Below are 16,148 nucleotides of genomic sequence, written 5' to 3' on the forward strand. Positions count from 1 at the left end.
TAAAACCTTGTCCTCGCGACTTCCATAGACCGTTGTTAATTGATTAAAACACGATGAGGATATTTGGATATCATGTGCTAAAGGTGTCCCATCTCCCCCCTATCCTACTATATGCATGACCGCAAGGGCGCAGCCAGCCTAAAATTTTGGTGGGGGGCAAATGTTTTACGGTTGTATTTTGGGTTTGAAAAACCTCCTAATTACAACACAAAACACGGGAAGGCGTACTGTAAATGGCATTTATTTTTCACAATTACGCCGCATGAAAACACAACGATCTACAACTACATTTAAAACTCCATTCGTTGCCTACCACCAGCCATTTTTGTCACAAAATTTGAGATTTGTTTTTCTTAGCTAGCAGGTAGACTGTTTCTTACGAAATAGTATGGATTCACACGCGTGAGTTCATCCATCATAATAGCGATTGTTTGACCTGGCAACTAATTACGACATAATAGCATTTCACACGGCGATTATTTGCGTCATAATAGGGATTGGCACCTCATCATTTAGCATGTGTAAGAAATTTAAAAACAGGCTTAAATGTTTTTTTTTTCTTTTAATTTGAAAAAAGATCCGGAACAGAATCGAGATCCCCATTTTAACATCACTGTTTAGCACGTGTAACACTTTATTTTATTTTTTCACCAATAACATTACTGTAAAACTAAAAAATTGGGGGAGGGGGCATGGTCCCTCAGGCCCCCCCTTGGCGACGCCCATGCATGACCGTATACAAGATTCATAACCTTTTTCTCTGATGAACGCTACATTCTTTCGAAATCGTTGTTTTCCTTTAAAATAGACGTTAAACAGGTAGTTACTCCGGCAACGAATCACAAAAAGATTTTCTGTTTCGAAACGCTGTAAAAATATTGTTCTAAGTTCATACAAACGTCGTTCATAACTGAACCTTTTGAGAAAGGTACGCAAGAAAATACTGAAGCATTGATTAGCAACGGGCGCGGCTAGCCTAAATATTTGTACAATACTTTGATTCGGGTGAATTCCGCTAGAATAATTCGTAACCCTTTGTACCTTGCGAAAACGTTAATTGCAGCGGGTAGTGATTCTTAGCAACCCTTATTGAAAGGTTAAACACAATATTCTTATCAAAAAATGCGGTTACTCATCCATGGTTACAGCAGAAGACCCTTACCCCAAGTCTGGGGGTTGCTAAGGCGACATGATTCGTGGGTATAAGAGCGATAACACGAGAGGACAGATAACACATTAGGGTTAAGCAGTTGTGGTAGGCTGGTTAACAGCACATAGTTTTTGTTAATTATGTGAAACTCATTTAAAAAAAAAAAAACTTTAATTTTAAAATGATTTTCTTTCAGATTGCAAAGGTACTGTGAGGTATCGCGTAAAATCAATAAAAGATTCAAGCATGTTTCTTAAACTATTTCTGGTCGGATTTTGCCTGCTCAGTTACTCCACTGATGTGTACGGGCAGGCAAGTAAGTATTGTTACCCATCTGTACGTAAAACACATGAAATATATACATCACTGGAACATTACTTACATTGCAGTAAGTTGCTACTCGTGTTTGGCGAGCACGTTCAACGCTGCGTCAAGTACAAGCACAAACAACTGCTTCAATTCCGTGGCAAATGGTTTTACAAGTTTGCCATGCACATTGGGATTCTACTGCCGATCGCAATTTAATATCACTGATGGTACCGTATACTTCTTACCTTAAATGCTGTATTGTCAGTGAATCAAAATAAACGATATTTTTCGAATCGTCGCACAGGTGTTGTCACATCAATTGAAAGAAGATGCACGGACCCTGCAAATGACCACGACGCTTTTACAACCAGTGTACCACCGGCAACCCAATGCACGGCAATCCTGGCCAATAATGGTATTATCCCAGTAGATACAACAACCTGCTACCATTCATGCAACTCAAACAACTGCAACACAATCAGCACAAGTATGGTGTAGTTATGGTGTTGGTTCATTTCAAGATTTACTATAATATATATAACTTTTTTGTTTTACAGTCGGCTTACAAACTTGCACGGTGAATTGCACAAACGGAGGTGTTTGCGATTACTTTTCTGGGTCCTGCGTCTGTCGACCCGGCTTCTCAGGAACCGACTGCTCAACATGTAGGGAAAGCTTAATTATTTGTTGTATCCCTACCAAAATACATATAAAACAGCTAATCTAGGGGTATTTTTGTCTTCTACGAAGTTTTGACTGCTTTTTGTATATACGAGTTAAACGATAGCTCCTTCATAGGAACGACGGTCTTCCGTGTTTTAATGAAGAAATCATATATGGTGAACTTTAATATGCGCGTGTAGTAACGAAGATATTTTTGCTTTACAGCAACAACTCCAACATATATAAGCTGCATCCAGTGTAACGGACTGACAGATACAGGTTGTGAAAGTGCCACTTCCGCTACCCAGTGCCCACTGTCAACAGCTGCCGGGCAGAAATACTGTTATACAAGCAAGATCGAAACATATGACAGGGGTGCGCATGTTTTATTTTATAAGATACACATTTATCTATTTTTTAAAGAAAGTTAGGGAAACATAACCTGCTTGCAAGTCATGTATATGTCATGTATATGTGCGTGTAATTAAAGCTATATACTGAAACAAGTGGATTTGAATATGATTTAATATATGTACATCAGTAATAGGTAGTTTTTTTTAAATATAAATATTTTTTATGTTTCCATTTTAGATGACGCGCTCAAGGAAACTGTAGTTGTAAGGGGTTGTACCAGAACACCTCAAAGGCAGGACGAATGCACGTTTACTTCTCCCTTTGATCCGCAGCTTCGTAACGCGGGTTTCACGGAACTAACTTGTACCAACACATGCGAAGGGAGCAATTGTAACACTGTGATACGTAAGAAACTGTTGTTCTGTTTAATAAAATGAGAAAGAATATGTCGGTTATAGCGGCCGTTAAAGTCTAAAGTCTTATAGTAATAGTATAGGCTATAGGCCTATCTAAGTGATGAAATTTTGCAGCGGATGGGAAACACACAGCAGCAAGAAACATTTACTGTGTTCAGTGCGAGGATGTGAATTTGGACAGTGCAAACCCTGCTTCAGCATGCGCCACCAAAGTTACAAGAACACAGTGTCCCACTGGCAGCACCCACTGTATTTCAACAGTAGAATATTACATATCGGACAGAGTTGATCGAAGCTACACTTACGGTAGAACAACTTTTAATAAACATTGATTCTACAAAGTATATGAACTACCCAGGCGGTACGTCCAGCATAATAACGTTCACAACAAGTATATATGCTATAGAGCACTATCTATTATGATAAATGGTCTTACTTTCCTATACACCCCTCTTATAATGAGAACAAAAAACGTGCCGGGGGACGCGTTTGCTACCAAGTATGTACATTTTATGAAAGTTTACAAATAAGGATCTATAAGCCTGTCAACCATACTTGATTTGTTTTAATCGTGAAACATAGTTGATCTTGTTATTGTTAGGTGTCCAAGGTACTAGTCCAGGTTACGAACTGAGAAGTGTTGTAAGAGGCTGCGCGTCCACACCTGTAACTGCTGCCTGTACATCGGAATCTGTGGGACTCCTAAACGCTAAGAAAGTGACTTGTACCGAAACTTGTCAGACGGACGGTTGCAACACTGGCTGGCGTAAGTCGGCCGTCATTTTTTAGTATTATTTTTAAATCCAGTAGCAACATTAGAAATAAACAATACGTTTTTATTTGAATACAGTTTGGCTTGCTTTATTGTGGTTTAGTTTCACAACTTTAATACATTTTGTTTTTTTTACAGCTGCTCGTCCCATATGCACACAATGTTCGTCCGATTTTGCCACAGACATAAAAGACGGTTACGATAGCTGTCTTAACAACCCACCGGAACCCACAAGCTGCCAATTCCCATACCAAGGCATGTGTGTCTCTATTGACCGTCAGAGATCCGTTTGTGAGTATTTGATACAAGGCCAAATAAGCCGTAGTTTCAAAATGCATTTCATTATAAGTCTAAAACTAAAACGTTCCTTTGCTACAGTAAGAGGCCACACTCGTCACATGACAAGAAGCTGTAGCGATGTCACTGTTGGTAATGTGTGTACACCGAGCGTAGTTGGAGGGGCAACTCTTCTAAACTGCAACTACACTTGCACCACTGACGGCTGCAACCAAGGTAAAGCCATTTGCTGTTCTTAATTATCCGTAATATCGTTACAAACCAATATAGATATACCCCTAAATCTGTCCTTGCAGGTTTCAATGGTTCCAATAGGCCGATCCAAGGAATGCTTGTTATCGTCATGCCTTTCCTACTGAATGCTCTAGTTCAATTCATTCTAGTATAATACGTTTGTAAGCATGCGTTCTGTATTGATAATAGTTTTGTTATTTTACCGACAGTAGCGTATGCATTTTTTTGTATGTAGACACGTAGAAATGTTATAAAGGTTTGGTATCGGTTGCTGTCTTAACGCTGCGTGCCTGTGAGTAACCATGTTATACATGTTACGAATGGTGCGCGGCGCAATCTGATACTAATTAATAAAACAATTTCGAGCATTGGTTTAAAAATGGATAGTTCGTTGTAGAACAATGTGCTAGAGGTGTACAAAACGCAATGTGTCACTTTTTGGATTGAAAAATGCGGCAACGTGTTCGCGCATTTCGTTCTAAAATGTAGAAATGAAATGCTAATCTTCTTTCATTCCACACGAACGAATGTCCAACCAGGAATGTAAGCGAAACAAAGAAAAGACACGAAAATCGATCAAACTATTCTCTTGCGCACGGATAGCAGCGGTGTGCTGTTGCTATTGGCTACCCATTTTGTTCAGTGCTGGAACAAAAGATAACAATATAGTAACCGTAATTCAAATAGCTATTCTGCGTCGGTGGTTTCCAGTTTTAGGTTTCGTCTTTTATGTTTGTGGAGCAACGTCTTATCCTGTTTGAAAGGTAAATACCGACCGTTGCCATGGTGTTGTAACTACAATGGCTATGGGGCGTTGCAAGAAAGATCGAGTCAAAGCACAAACATTTACGCTTGTAGAAGTCCCCAAATTTTGCGAAAATATTTTGACATACCGGGTCAAAACTCGAATCTTTTTAAATATACCTATAGGTAGCCCGTTCGGTTCTGTAATGTTTATAACTGACCAGACAAAATTCTCTCCCATAAAAACACTATACCCATTTCTATATGCAGGTTATGTGTGGATAATGAACTGTGCTTCTCAACTGGCTTGGCAGTGGCATTGTTTTAAAGAAAACGGTTTATCGTAGACTACCAAAATTTATTTGACCAGATTAAATAGCTGTTGAATACGTTCACTAGAAGCGAGCAAACGATAACCTGGATAATAACGTTAATACAATGTTAACTATTATAGTTTTTGACTGATGTCAAAATCATCAAACCAAAACTAATCTTATAATATATAGTGAGGTAAGGGAAGATGGGACACCTTATCATTTTATTTTCTCGTCACATTTAGTATTAAACAAAGAAAATTCAAATAATTGTAAAACCGTATCTTCTCCCATAGACCGTTGTTAATTGTTTAACACGGTCAGGATATATTTGTATATTCTGTGTTTAATGTGTCCCACCTTCCCCCACTTTACTGTACCAAGAATGAAAAATAGAAGTTTACAGATCGATGAAAATTAAAATAAAAAAAAAACATAAAAAAAAACAGAATTAAACGGGATTGTTTGTTCAATATAAATGCGACATGTTCGCATGTCTTAATAATAATTTTACTTTTTATAAATAGTAAGTTTTCTTAGGACGAAAATAAAGCATATGTGCTGCTCTGAACCGAGCCGCAAAAAAACTGTTGACTTATAATGACGAACAAAAAGTTTCTGTTTCAAAAAGAGAATAACATGACCGGTGGTCCGTGTCAGTCTTTTTTTTCAATTCAACAATGGTGCTATGGAAACCGCGAGTGTGCTGAGCAACAGCGGGATCTATTGATTAGGGTTAAATATTTAAGTGGGGGTTTGTTATATAAAGGGTGCCCACGTCAGCTCGTAGTCACATCGGAATTTATTGCTCAAGTGTAGTCAACTTATAAAAATAATAAAAGCGATCTTAAGAAGATGCTGCAGATTTTACTGATTGCCGCCTTGGCGGTTTCTTCTTGCCAAGGTACGTATATTGGCCTATGTGAAGGTTTTAGTTTATATTAAACATTATGTACTTTTCAGGTCTTGTGTGCAAAACGTGCAGTCAGGGACAGTTCTCGACTTTGGTGGGTGGCAACAACAACTGCTATGCAGGAAATGGCGCAGGAGTTACTGATGTCACTTGCACGGCAGCCCAAACTTATTGCTTCTCTAATTTTATGATCCAAGACGGTAAGCAACATTTCGTATACAAACTCGTTCAATGGGTGGTCGTGTTATTAGAAACATCTTTAATTTAATCTGAATTTAATTTTAAAAGGCCTGGTTTTGAGTGCCACTCGAGGATGTGCGGATCCAACTTCGGACTACGATTCTACCACCACATCCAACCCAACCGGTCCAGATTGCGTTACCTCATCTTTAGCAAACTATGTGGACGGTACTAGTTGCAACTACCCTTGTACCACTGATAACTGCAACACCGTTACAACAAGTAAGTAGGATCAAAAAGACAGTTTTCCCATTTTGATATTTATTTAATTATTCACATTCTTAGGCGGATTGTCAAGATGTGGCACGAACGACTGCAACAGAGCTTCAAGTCAAGGATATTGTAACTTCTTCACCGGCAACTGTGTCTGCAACACTGGGTTCTCTGGAACAGAATGTCAAACAGCAGGTCAGAAAAGATATTTTAAAATAAATAAATAGAATATTTAAACATAGTAGGGGGGGGGGGAAATGGGACACTTTTATCACATATTATTCAATTATCCTGATCATGTTTCAAACAATTAACAACGGTCTATCGGAATGTGAGGACACGGTTTTATAATTCATCGTAAGGATACGATTTTATAATTATTTGATTGTTCTTGGTTTACTACCAAATGGGATGAGAAAATATAATAAAAAGGTGCCCCATCTTTCCCCAGCCAACTATAAAGACAGGTCTATTTATGCTGGGTATATCAAATAAAACTGCCCTATATGGTTCTTCAAATTAAACTAACGTATATCTTCCTTCATTTTGTTTTGCAGCCACCGCTGTCACTCCTGCCATTCTCTTTTGTGTTCAATGCAACAGTGTCACGGATTCGGGCTGTGCTGCGGCGACGACTGCGAACGCTTGTCCAAATGACGTCAAGTCTTCAGCTTACTGTCAGACCTCGAGAACATTAACCATTGACGCCGGTGAGTGTGTACACTATTTATGAGTTGTTAACGTTGCTAAACTTCGATTTTTGCTATTTATTACAGCTGGAAGCATTGTTCGAACTGTGATCACGAGGGGCTGCGGAAATGTACAGCGGACACCAGACCAATGCACGTTCACCAGTTTATTGGATTCAAGGTTCACCAATCACCACGAGTACACTTGCGTTTCGACTTGTAATACTGCCGGTTGCAATACTGGAACACGTAAGTAAAAGTTATATGGTGGAATGGGGGAAGATGGGACACCTTTTCCTTCTATTTTCCCGTCCCATTTGGTAGTAAACAAAGAACAATCAAGGAAATATATAACAGTATTTTCACGAATCCCATAAACCGTCGGTAATTGTTTAAAACACGATCAGGATATTTGGATATTATGTGCTGAAGGTGTCCCATCTTTCCCCACCCTACTATACCTCCTTTTGCTTCACAAATATTGAAGCAACGAAAATCACTTTGCAGCTGACGGTCTCATTACTGGCACGGAGTCGAAAGCCATGTATTGCGTTGTTTGCTCCGATCCAACAGGAACAGGAATATGTAACTCATTCACATCAACGACAGCTACATCGATGACAAGGGAGCTCTGTCCGGTTGGGACCACACATTGCTTTATGAATTCTACCTATCTTATTGCCAACAGAGAGGATCTAAGCTACATGGGTATGTTTCAGATTGATTTTAAAATTCTTTCCTATCATACATACCAATACTAGATGCATCGCCCGCTTACCAACTGGAAAGTGTGTACCGTGGTTGTGCCACAGCAGCAGTGACAAAAGCTTGTACTTCCACCACCATCACCGGGACTGGCCTGAACCGCGTCGTCTGCCAAGAGTCTTGTCAAACCGAAGGCTGCAACTACAGATGGCGTAAGTTAATCTAAAACCTTTCCATCGTACACATGGTAGCATTTTTGAATTTTACAGCTGCTAGACCAATATGCACGCAGTGCTCTACACCACCTGGGACACCACCACAATACGACTCTTGTCTTGAACACCCGCCTTTGGCAACACCATGCTTTGCTCCTTACCTGGACCGTTGTTTCCACGCGGCTGGATCTTTTCATGCAACCAGGCCAGGTATATATTTCGATTGTTTCCATTTTTTAAAATCTTGTTTCAGTGGGCTCAAATATAAGGTCAAACTTTGATAAAGTGCAATGTGGTATTGCAAAACTGGCTTCTGCCATTCGTTCTCTAACTTATGTCTTGTTATTTCCGCAGTATTTGCAAGTGGTTACTACAAAGGTGCGATTCGTAGTTGCAGTTGGTATGATATAGGTACGGGCTGTTCTCAAATATCAACAGGCTCCACCATTACTGGGGCAACTACTGTGCGTCAATGTAACGTTACTTGCACCACCGACAATTGCAACCAAGGTAACGATAAATCTTTGTCCGTTTAAAATGAAACCATTTTGCCGCGTAGTTTTTTTGTGTCTCCCTCATTCGAATCTTATTGTACTCAATGCAATGTTCACATAGCAGACCAAGTCGAGTTTAGTTTATTGGTTTGTCCCAAAAAGTGACAATACTCTATTTTATTCCAGGTCTACCATTACTAAGCGGATCCGTTCGTCTTCAAGGCGTGAGTGCATTGCTGGTACCAAGCATTCTCGGCTTCATCTATCAATATTTGTATTAAATCCAAAAAGTAGTTTGCATTCCGCCTTCTAATAATTTTCATAGTCCCACTGAGTTAAAAAAATCGAAAAATATGCCTTGCTTTTTACAAAGACATTTGTTCTATATAACACTGTGGTAGCGTGATCTACCGTGTGCGTGTGACTTGCATTTTGCAACGATTTAATACACGGCTTGATTCGCATTGGCTTGTTGTCTGAACAGTATATTAGGTTGCTGCTAAACTCTACATACTATGTTTCGTCGCAATTCTCGGTGTAAACATTTTCTGTGAGCAAAATATTGGAACACTTAGTTCGTTTCCCAGCCCTTTGTTATCGAGTTGCGTGGGTAAAATTACAGCATTATCAAAGCACAGCGCATAAAATACAACGAACAATAAAGTGGAACGTCGCGTAATTAAGGGTACGGTGTGTTTTGTCTTTTATTTGCTTAACAAACGTCTTTGGTGGCTCAATCATGTTTCTCATGGTTTATTCAAGAAGAGTGTTTCTTTATGAATGTATACTTTCTTTGGTTGTATTGTTTTTGTTTACTGTTTGCGGTAGATTTATATATAGTAGAGTGGGGAAAGATGGAACACTTAAGCACATATTGCCCAATATTTCCAAAATGAAAATACTTGTTTATATACCGACTCTGGTAATAACTATTAAAAAAGTTTACACTTTTGCTACAAATTGGGTGTTGCTACACTGTTTTTCGCATACGCCACTTTTCATAAATTATCTCCAAGTGCAAATGACTGAGTTTCGAATATATTTACCATATATTATCGTGTTATTATATCAGTATATTATATTCGAATAACCTCGGAGGTATAATTTTTGAATTAAAAGCAAACCTTTCAAAGTTTGGCAATAAAACATACAAAACTACAATGTGGGGGAAGATGGGACACCAAGTTAAAATATATTTACATTAACAGTATTCTGCAACTTATAGTTAACCTATCGAGTTTAACCGGCTGTGCTAGTTTCTTTGCCATGTAAACTTTATATATATAACGTTAAACCGATATTTTGTTGTTGTTTTTATCCCAAATTAAGGTCATATTTCCCCTGCCCTATTTCCCTCATGTTTATGTCTCAGTTTTTTAGAAAAACTAAAACTAGTTTTATAAGATAAAATCAAACTGTACGAAATATTCAAGTAAAATGTTACTTATTGTAAAAAACAACTCTTTCTAATACGAACGAATTCTTAACTTTCTGCAACACAATTGCTCAGAAGGCATGCGAGTATATTAAAACTCTTCTGTTAACTTACACACTGGATTTATCTTGATCAAAATCGGTGGCCCTCCAAACATAAAAAGCCACTCGACAAAGCTGTCTTAAAACTTGTTTAAGGCGCCCAACATTTCGTCTCGGACACGCCAAAATACCAACACATTTCAATCCAACGCGTTTACTGATAAATTTACAGTTGGCGATCTCACGTAAAACATGAGCACGAATATAAAATCACAACTAACAAATTTGAATAGATATTATGTGAGCATATAGCAGAAACATAAAGTGCCATCATCTTGTGAACTATTCTTTGTTCTGAAACAAAAAAAAGAATGTGCAATCGTAACATCCATAAAATTTGTATGATACAAGTTGCTAAAAAAAACAACTATTTTACATAATAAAAAGAACTTAAGTAAATTAAGAGTTTACTGGTAATTTAAAAATTAAATAGTTACCAGCCAAAGTTTACCTCCTCCTCTTGCTGCTCCTCCTGCTCCGTCTCTTCTTCCTCCTTCAATGGTTCCGCTTCACTGGTTTGCTCACTTTCTTTCTGTTTCTCAATCCTAAAAACAAAAAAATGTACTTTTGCCTTTTAACCTGTATGTCCAAATTATAACTAGAACAATTGCATTTATAATTCTATTGATACTTACAAAACACATCGCACTTACTTATTCTTCACATCTTCGATAGCTTTAGTGATAGCACCTTCCGCCCCATCATCACCTTGCAACTTGGCTGTCTCAAGTGATTGTTGGAAAGATTCTAAAGCTTTCTCGTATTCACCAAGCTTTACTGAAATATATAAGTAAAGGAATAGAAAGTTACTCAATTTAATAAATACAACCTTATTATCCTTGCTTGGCAAGGCATTGGCAATTGTTATAACACAGTTGTTCTATTTAATACTGTATTTTGCTTATGGGTCACTCGGCTGACAAATTGACACAAGCCAGAGCTCATTTGTGTAAGTTGACCTGGGGTGTAAGCTGACCTGGGGTCGGACTTAAATCTGTAACCTCTGAGCTATCGGCAGGCAATCAAACCACTGTGCCGAATCTCAGATATTTAAAGCAGTGCTTGGTGTTGTGGCATAGTGGTTACATTAGTCCCTTCGTAACCAAAAGCTACTAGATTTTTTAACCTATGCTGCTTCAAATTTTGAGGTGTGTGTCCTTGGGCAAGACACTTAACAGTAATCCATAATCAGCTATGCAGTAAGAAGCAAAAAAAAAACAATTGTCTGCAAGTTAGTGTTAGTAAAAGAAAAAACAACCACCAACAAAAAGAGAATTGCAAAACAGGAATTAATGAAAAGTGTTTCCAACCTTCAGCTTGTGCAGTCAGCACTCCAGCATTTAACTGCCACACGTCATCCTCTGCCTCTTTAGCTTCCTGCAATGACTTTAGACCAAAATCTCGCGCTTTTTCGCTCTCACCAAGCTCCAGATGACATCGACCGATTTCATGGAAAAGCCAAGTTCTCTCAACTGCTGATTTGCTGAGTGGAAGCTTCTCTTGCCAGCTGCAGAAGTGAGAAGGCGTAATACCATGAAATTTTATTACCAATAGTTATATTTGCCAGCCATTTATTTTGTAGAAAAGTAATTTCCCAAAAGCTTGTTTTTTTAATTTTATTTTTTTATGTTTGAAAGCTCTTTGGTAATTAAGTTGGCATAAAAGTCAACCATATAAAAAACATAAGTGAAAACGACATTACCAGTCAATGGCTTTCTGGAACTTCCCAACTCTTGCATAAACTCGACCTAGATTATCAAGCGCGCGGGAACGAGCATCTTGGAAGTTGCTAAAAATAGAATTACCAAAAATTAGTGGTCACATTGTTAAAATGTTTTTCTTCTGTCTTGTAAGTACTAGTTTTAGATGCACTTGCAAATTTTACAATTTTGTAATAAATTTGAGATGTATAATCATTTTAACAGACAAAAACATCGATCTCAAACAACAAACAAATTGGCAAAGGAATTCTTTTAGGCCTATAGTTTACATGGCAGCAACAACATATACCTATATATACATTAAATACATAGACTTACTGTTTCTCTGAGATTTCCAAATCTTTCTGATGATGATCTAAAGCTTCATCAGTTTGACCCAACTCAAGGTGTGCGTTGCCAATACAGCTGTGTAAATTGGCAACAACATCAGGTTTGTTGGGGATTTCACTATCGGAAAGTCGGTTTACTGTGCGTAAAGTGGCCACTGCAAGTGAGAGACTGTCGGCACCTTTTCCTTCGGCCAAATCTAAGAATTAGGGTAATATTTAATATGTTGTATCTAAGAAATTATTCATTATTTTTTTGTTATAAAGAAAATATGTTTTTGGTGAACACTTAAAAACAATATAACCCAAATAGAAAAAAACACATGCAACATAACAAACAAAGAAATAAAAATCCGCGGACAATCAAATCAAATAAAACTTGAAATTTACATGAATCTATTTCTTCCAAGTTTTTAAGTATAAATGTTGTTGGATCCGATATTCTATCTGTCTTTCTATTCGACCACTTCTGTTGCATCATGAGCCTGTCACGCTTGCGAGCGTACATGGGTTTCTGCTGCCTCCAGAATTCGGTTCTAAAATTTGATGGAGTTTTTACATTAGTCACACTAAAACCAGCATACTGTATGCTAGCTTCTGTAACTGTTAATATACTTTTTGTACATTATTGTTGATTAATTAGGGTAAGTTTTATAGCAAACTTGAATTGTTCAAGGCACACTAGTGTCCCCATGGGTGTTTTTTTTTCATATAAAACAAAATACGGAGTGACATTGCTAAAATGCAGTTATGTTTATAGTCGTCCTCAATGATAACAAGTACAAGCTATTTTTGATCTCAAACTAGCGTGTTAAAACATAATGTCACTCAGAGTGACCTACAGTTAAATAAAACATATTTCATTCTACAAAAAGGAAGTCTCACTTAAAAGACCAGAATATAGTTAGACCAAAACCTTCTAACCTTGTATCAAGGTAGTTTATACCAGAAGTAACAAGATCGTAAATACTCATTCCACCAGAACTCCCCTTCACCAGATCTGTAGCAAGAAATACAGTATTAACTACACAAGCCAGACGAGTTGTTGCTCAGGAACATTAATAACAACTATAAGCAACATTAAGAATAACTCTTTGATTAAAATGGGTTGTAGCACATACGTACTCGTTAAGACCACCTACTGGCAGAAAATGTGAAATTTATTATACTAATATTTCGTCAGCCATACTTAATTATTTTCTGGCAAACAGCAAACATTGGTATGATAAAATTTATGTTTTTTTACTAAAAGTTAGTTTTGTTGCCTGGGCAGCAATAACAGCACAAGAGTACCTACCATCGTCTTTAAGAAGTTTTTCCAGATATTCTTTATCCGCATATAATTCACCCAGTAATGCTTTAGCAGTCCTACTGCTTGTACCACCCCTCGTTTTACCAAGTGCTCTGTTTGTTTTCATCGCTGCAGGTTTTTGTGGAGGCCTGAAATAAAGAAATTACAATAAATACAATTTTTATCCATCAAAATTATAAAAAACAGACTTAAATGTATAATTTTTTAGAATTTGGTTCTTAGTGTCCTTAACAATTGGTACATAACTATATATTTTAAATTACAAAAAACGTATCTCTGTTTACATTATAAAAAACTAACCTGTATTGCCCTCTTTGCTTTGCTTTCCCTTTTCCTTCATCCATTTTATTAAAGAAGGATAAATCTCCTTTGTTCTCTAATTTAACAGATGATGGACCTGGTAAAATATAAAGTTGATTATCAAATCCGCGTAACATTTATTTTAAAAATAAACCATTTTTCAAAAAAAGTCATTTGTTCAACACTGATAGTGATATGTGTCATATTTAAAAACAATTTACATCATGACTTTATGAGTGTTCATTTAAACTGCCTAACACCACATACTTCCAACACAATTATCAATTGCTTCTTGTGCTTTCTGGATACCAAGTCGGAACTCCTGAAGTTCTGGTCTCAGTTTATGGCCTCGATGGTAAAAGACAAGTGCGTATTCAAAGTCTCCCATCTGGTACAATGCTTCTGCTTTCTGATACAAACCCTGCAAAAAAATATATGAGAATTATTTATTACCAAATGAACGGGCCATTGCAGTTGTTCTATATCAGTTGTGTATGACTTTATACAAGTTACAGTTTTTTATGTACAGCTGACAGTTTGGTCAACCGATTCCTGAGCACTGGCTAAAGTAATTAAAAACATTACCTTGTGAAATTCTTTATTATCAGAAAGTGAGGCTTCTGCATCTTGCAACGCAGCTTGTGCATCTCCAATTTGTAAGTAACATTTAGAACGGGCAACCAAACCGGTCTCGCTCTTTGCCTCAATTTCCAGTGCCTGCGCAAACAAACACTAGTTCTAGTTCTACGGCTGAATAGTTTTAGAATGACGACATTAAATAGTAAAATACATCACATCCCACTCTGCTAAAATCAGGCAAAACTTACAGTTGTATAACTTTCCAATGCCTTTTGATATTCTCCTGCGTTATATAGTTTGTCGCCTTCAGCTAAATAAGTTGTGAATGAACTCTTTGGTCCATCTTCTCCATCTTCATCGTCATACATGGTTTAAAACAAGTTCACAACCAAATTACAACAGAAAAAGATGAAATACACTCGGCTCTGCACAAACCAGTTAATTAAAATGGTCAACGAAATTTAATACACGTCTTAATTAGGTAAAAAGTGCAAAACTTTTACTAAATTGAATTACACTTTTTGCTGGCATTTTGGTTTCCAGCTGGTAACGTAACTATAGCGACAACATAGACATATGTTTTTGTTCATTGAATCGGGGACAGTATAATAGTATTAGCGCTAATTTCTTTGACATTTGGGAGTTAAATGAAATCTAATAAGTTATTTATCAATAAGTTACCTTCACTAATGTTTTGTATAACTTCATCGTTAAAATCCACTTTTTCTGATGTTTCAGAACGAGCCTCCAATAAATGATCGATTTCAACAACTTCTTGAATGTCTTTCGCTACTTCGTCCTGCACCAACCCAGATTCGCATAGAAGCTGCAGACGTTTCAATCGCGCCAATCCACGAATTTGTAAAAACGCTTTATCTTTCTTTGCATCGAATTTCGTAGCATTCGTTTCCTGGTACCTACGAACGTGCGGCTCGTAGTATGCGGACACCGCTCTCTTGCCGTTTGAAACATTTTGAGCACTGCTATTCCAACAAACAGGTGCGGTAAACGGCCTCACGTAAGTCTGCTTTTTACTTTTCACCGTATCGTCTAACTTAATATGCCGCGGTTGAATTTCACGAACTTTTGGCGTAGCCAATCTTCGGATAGTTTCCTCAGTAATTGAAGATTTTCTTCTCTTCACTTTTCCCCTTTGTAAAGTTCCAAAGTTATACATCCTGCTGCTTTATTTACTGATTGTATAACATAACTCACAAAGTTGTTTAAGTGTGTTTGAACATTACGATACAGTTCTATATTATTGAAGAGCCACTTACAAAACCCTCTTATAATTGAATTGCCTCGACTAGCAACTAAAGTAATTGAAGCAAAATATCATTAACTATCAAGCTGCTCATCTTTAAGTATCCACGTAAAATTAATTTTCGTTTGTAAAAGGGTAACAATTAAGTTTTTGAAAATCAGACGCACTGGGTACAGTCCCCACAAACATTAAAATATTTTGTAGTTTCAATAACGAAAGTATGGCTGAAGATGATAAAAGGGCTTCCGTCGTGACTGGCGCATGTTACGGGCTTTAACAGCCTGTTTCGTGTGGAATCGCAATCAATAGATTCCGGAAGTATCATTTTTGTAAGTTTGTGGATGTTGGTTGCCGCTTGCACCGACGCCCGTTTCTTTGTAAATCTAAA

At 37.4% G+C, this 16,148-nt stretch overlaps 3 protein-coding genes and 1 non-coding gene across 7 annotated transcripts; 3 read left to right on the forward strand and 1 right to left on the reverse strand.

Moving 5' to 3' along the window:
* Positions 1–1,306: 1,306 nt before the first annotated feature.
* LOC149731650 (uncharacterized) lies at positions 1,307–4,575 on the forward strand. The gene is made up of 11 exons (XM_089884542.1): positions 1,307–1,466; positions 1,540–1,686; positions 1,764–1,946; positions 2,017–2,124; positions 2,348–2,497; positions 2,714–2,881; positions 3,007–3,198; positions 3,494–3,658; positions 3,803–3,955; positions 4,043–4,177; positions 4,258–4,575. The coding sequence occupies exons 1-11, from the start codon at positions 1,397–1,399 to the stop codon at positions 4,347–4,349; spliced, it is 1,563 nt and encodes a 520-aa protein (XP_089740668.1). The 5' UTR covers positions 1,307–1,396; the 3' UTR covers positions 4,350–4,575.
* Positions 4,576–5,979: 1,404 nt separating this feature from the next.
* On the forward strand, positions 5,980–9,186 carry LOC149731651 (uncharacterized). The gene is made up of 11 exons (XM_089884541.1): positions 5,980–6,157; positions 6,217–6,366; positions 6,455–6,628; positions 6,692–6,814; positions 7,177–7,329; positions 7,396–7,557; positions 7,816–8,016; positions 8,070–8,225; positions 8,283–8,438; positions 8,583–8,738; positions 8,909–9,186. Exons 1-11 carry the CDS (start codon positions 6,109–6,111, stop codon positions 9,001–9,003), a joined length of 1,575 nt encoding a protein of 524 aa, XP_089740667.1. The 5' UTR covers positions 5,980–6,108; the 3' UTR covers positions 9,004–9,186.
* Positions 9,187–10,396: 1,210 nt separating this feature from the next.
* LOC149731652 (outer dynein arm-docking complex subunit 4-like) lies at positions 10,397–15,033 on the reverse strand. Of its 4 annotated transcripts, none has more exons than XM_089884536.1 (13): positions 14,745–15,033; positions 14,503–14,649; positions 14,185–14,338; positions 13,918–14,014; positions 13,603–13,745; positions 13,230–13,305; positions 12,696–12,841; positions 12,298–12,505; positions 11,961–12,047; positions 11,569–11,765; positions 10,912–11,035; positions 10,710–10,803; positions 10,397–10,552 (listed from the first exon to the last, which is right to left on the reverse strand). In XM_089884536.1, exons 1-13 carry the CDS (start codon positions 14,862–14,864, stop codon positions 10,541–10,543), a joined length of 1,605 nt encoding a protein of 534 aa, XP_089740662.1. In that variant the 5' UTR covers positions 14,865–15,033; the 3' UTR covers positions 10,397–10,540. The 4 variants fall into 4 exon arrangements, with proteins under 4 accessions (XP_089740662.1, XP_089740661.1, XP_089740665.1 ...); XM_089884535.1 differs by having other exon boundaries at positions 10,696–10,803; XM_089884539.1 differs by having other exon boundaries at positions 14,503–14,634; positions 14,745–15,019.
* Positions 15,034–15,994: 961 nt separating this feature from the next.
* LOC149731653 (U11 spliceosomal RNA) lies at positions 15,995–16,131 on the forward strand. Its single transcript, XR_016385747.1, has one exon. It is a non-coding gene; the product is annotated as a U11 spliceosomal RNA (small nuclear RNA).
* Positions 16,132–16,148: the final 17 nt, after the last annotated feature.

This window comes from Ciona robusta, chromosome 9 (genome assembly GCF_009617815.1).
Source record: "Ciona robusta chromosome 9, ASM961781v2".
NCBI classification, from domain to species: Eukaryota; Metazoa; Chordata; class Ascidiacea; order Phlebobranchia; family Cionidae; genus Ciona; species Ciona robusta.

Excerpts from the sequence above, each read along its gene's own strand:
- LOC149731652 (XM_089884535.1), bottom strand. The coding sequence starts at position 14,864 with ATGTATGACGATGAAGATGGAGAAGATGGACCAAAGAGTTCATTCACA. Across the intron at positions 12,842-13,229 it reads ATAAACTACCTTGATACAAG|AACCGAATTCTGGAGGCAGC; the intron begins GTTAGAAGGTTT and ends ATCAAATTTTAG. Across the intron at positions 11,766-11,960 it reads TTCCAGAAAGCCATTGACTG|CTGGCAAGAGAAGCTTCCAC; the intron begins GTAATGTCGTTT and ends TCACTTCTGCAG.
- LOC149731650 (XM_089884542.1), top strand. The coding sequence starts at position 1,397 with ATGTTTCTTAAACTATTTCTGGTCGGATTTTGCCTGCTCAGTTACTCC. Across the intron at positions 1,947-2,016 it reads CTGCAACACAATCAGCACAA|TCGGCTTACAAACTTGCACG; the intron begins GTATGGTGTAGT and ends TTTGTTTTACAG. Across the intron at positions 4,178-4,257 it reads CACTGACGGCTGCAACCAAG|GTTTCAATGGTTCCAATAGG; the intron begins GTAAAGCCATTT and ends CTGTCCTTGCAG.
- LOC149731651 (XM_089884541.1), top strand. The coding sequence starts at position 6,109 with ATGCTGCAGATTTTACTGATTGCCGCCTTGGCGGTTTCTTCTTGCCAA. Across the intron at positions 7,558-7,815 it reads CGGTTGCAATACTGGAACAC|CTGACGGTCTCATTACTGGC; the intron begins GTAAGTAAAAGT and ends ATCACTTTGCAG. Across the intron at positions 8,226-8,282 it reads AGGCTGCAACTACAGATGGC|CTGCTAGACCAATATGCACG; the intron begins GTAAGTTAATCT and ends TGAATTTTACAG.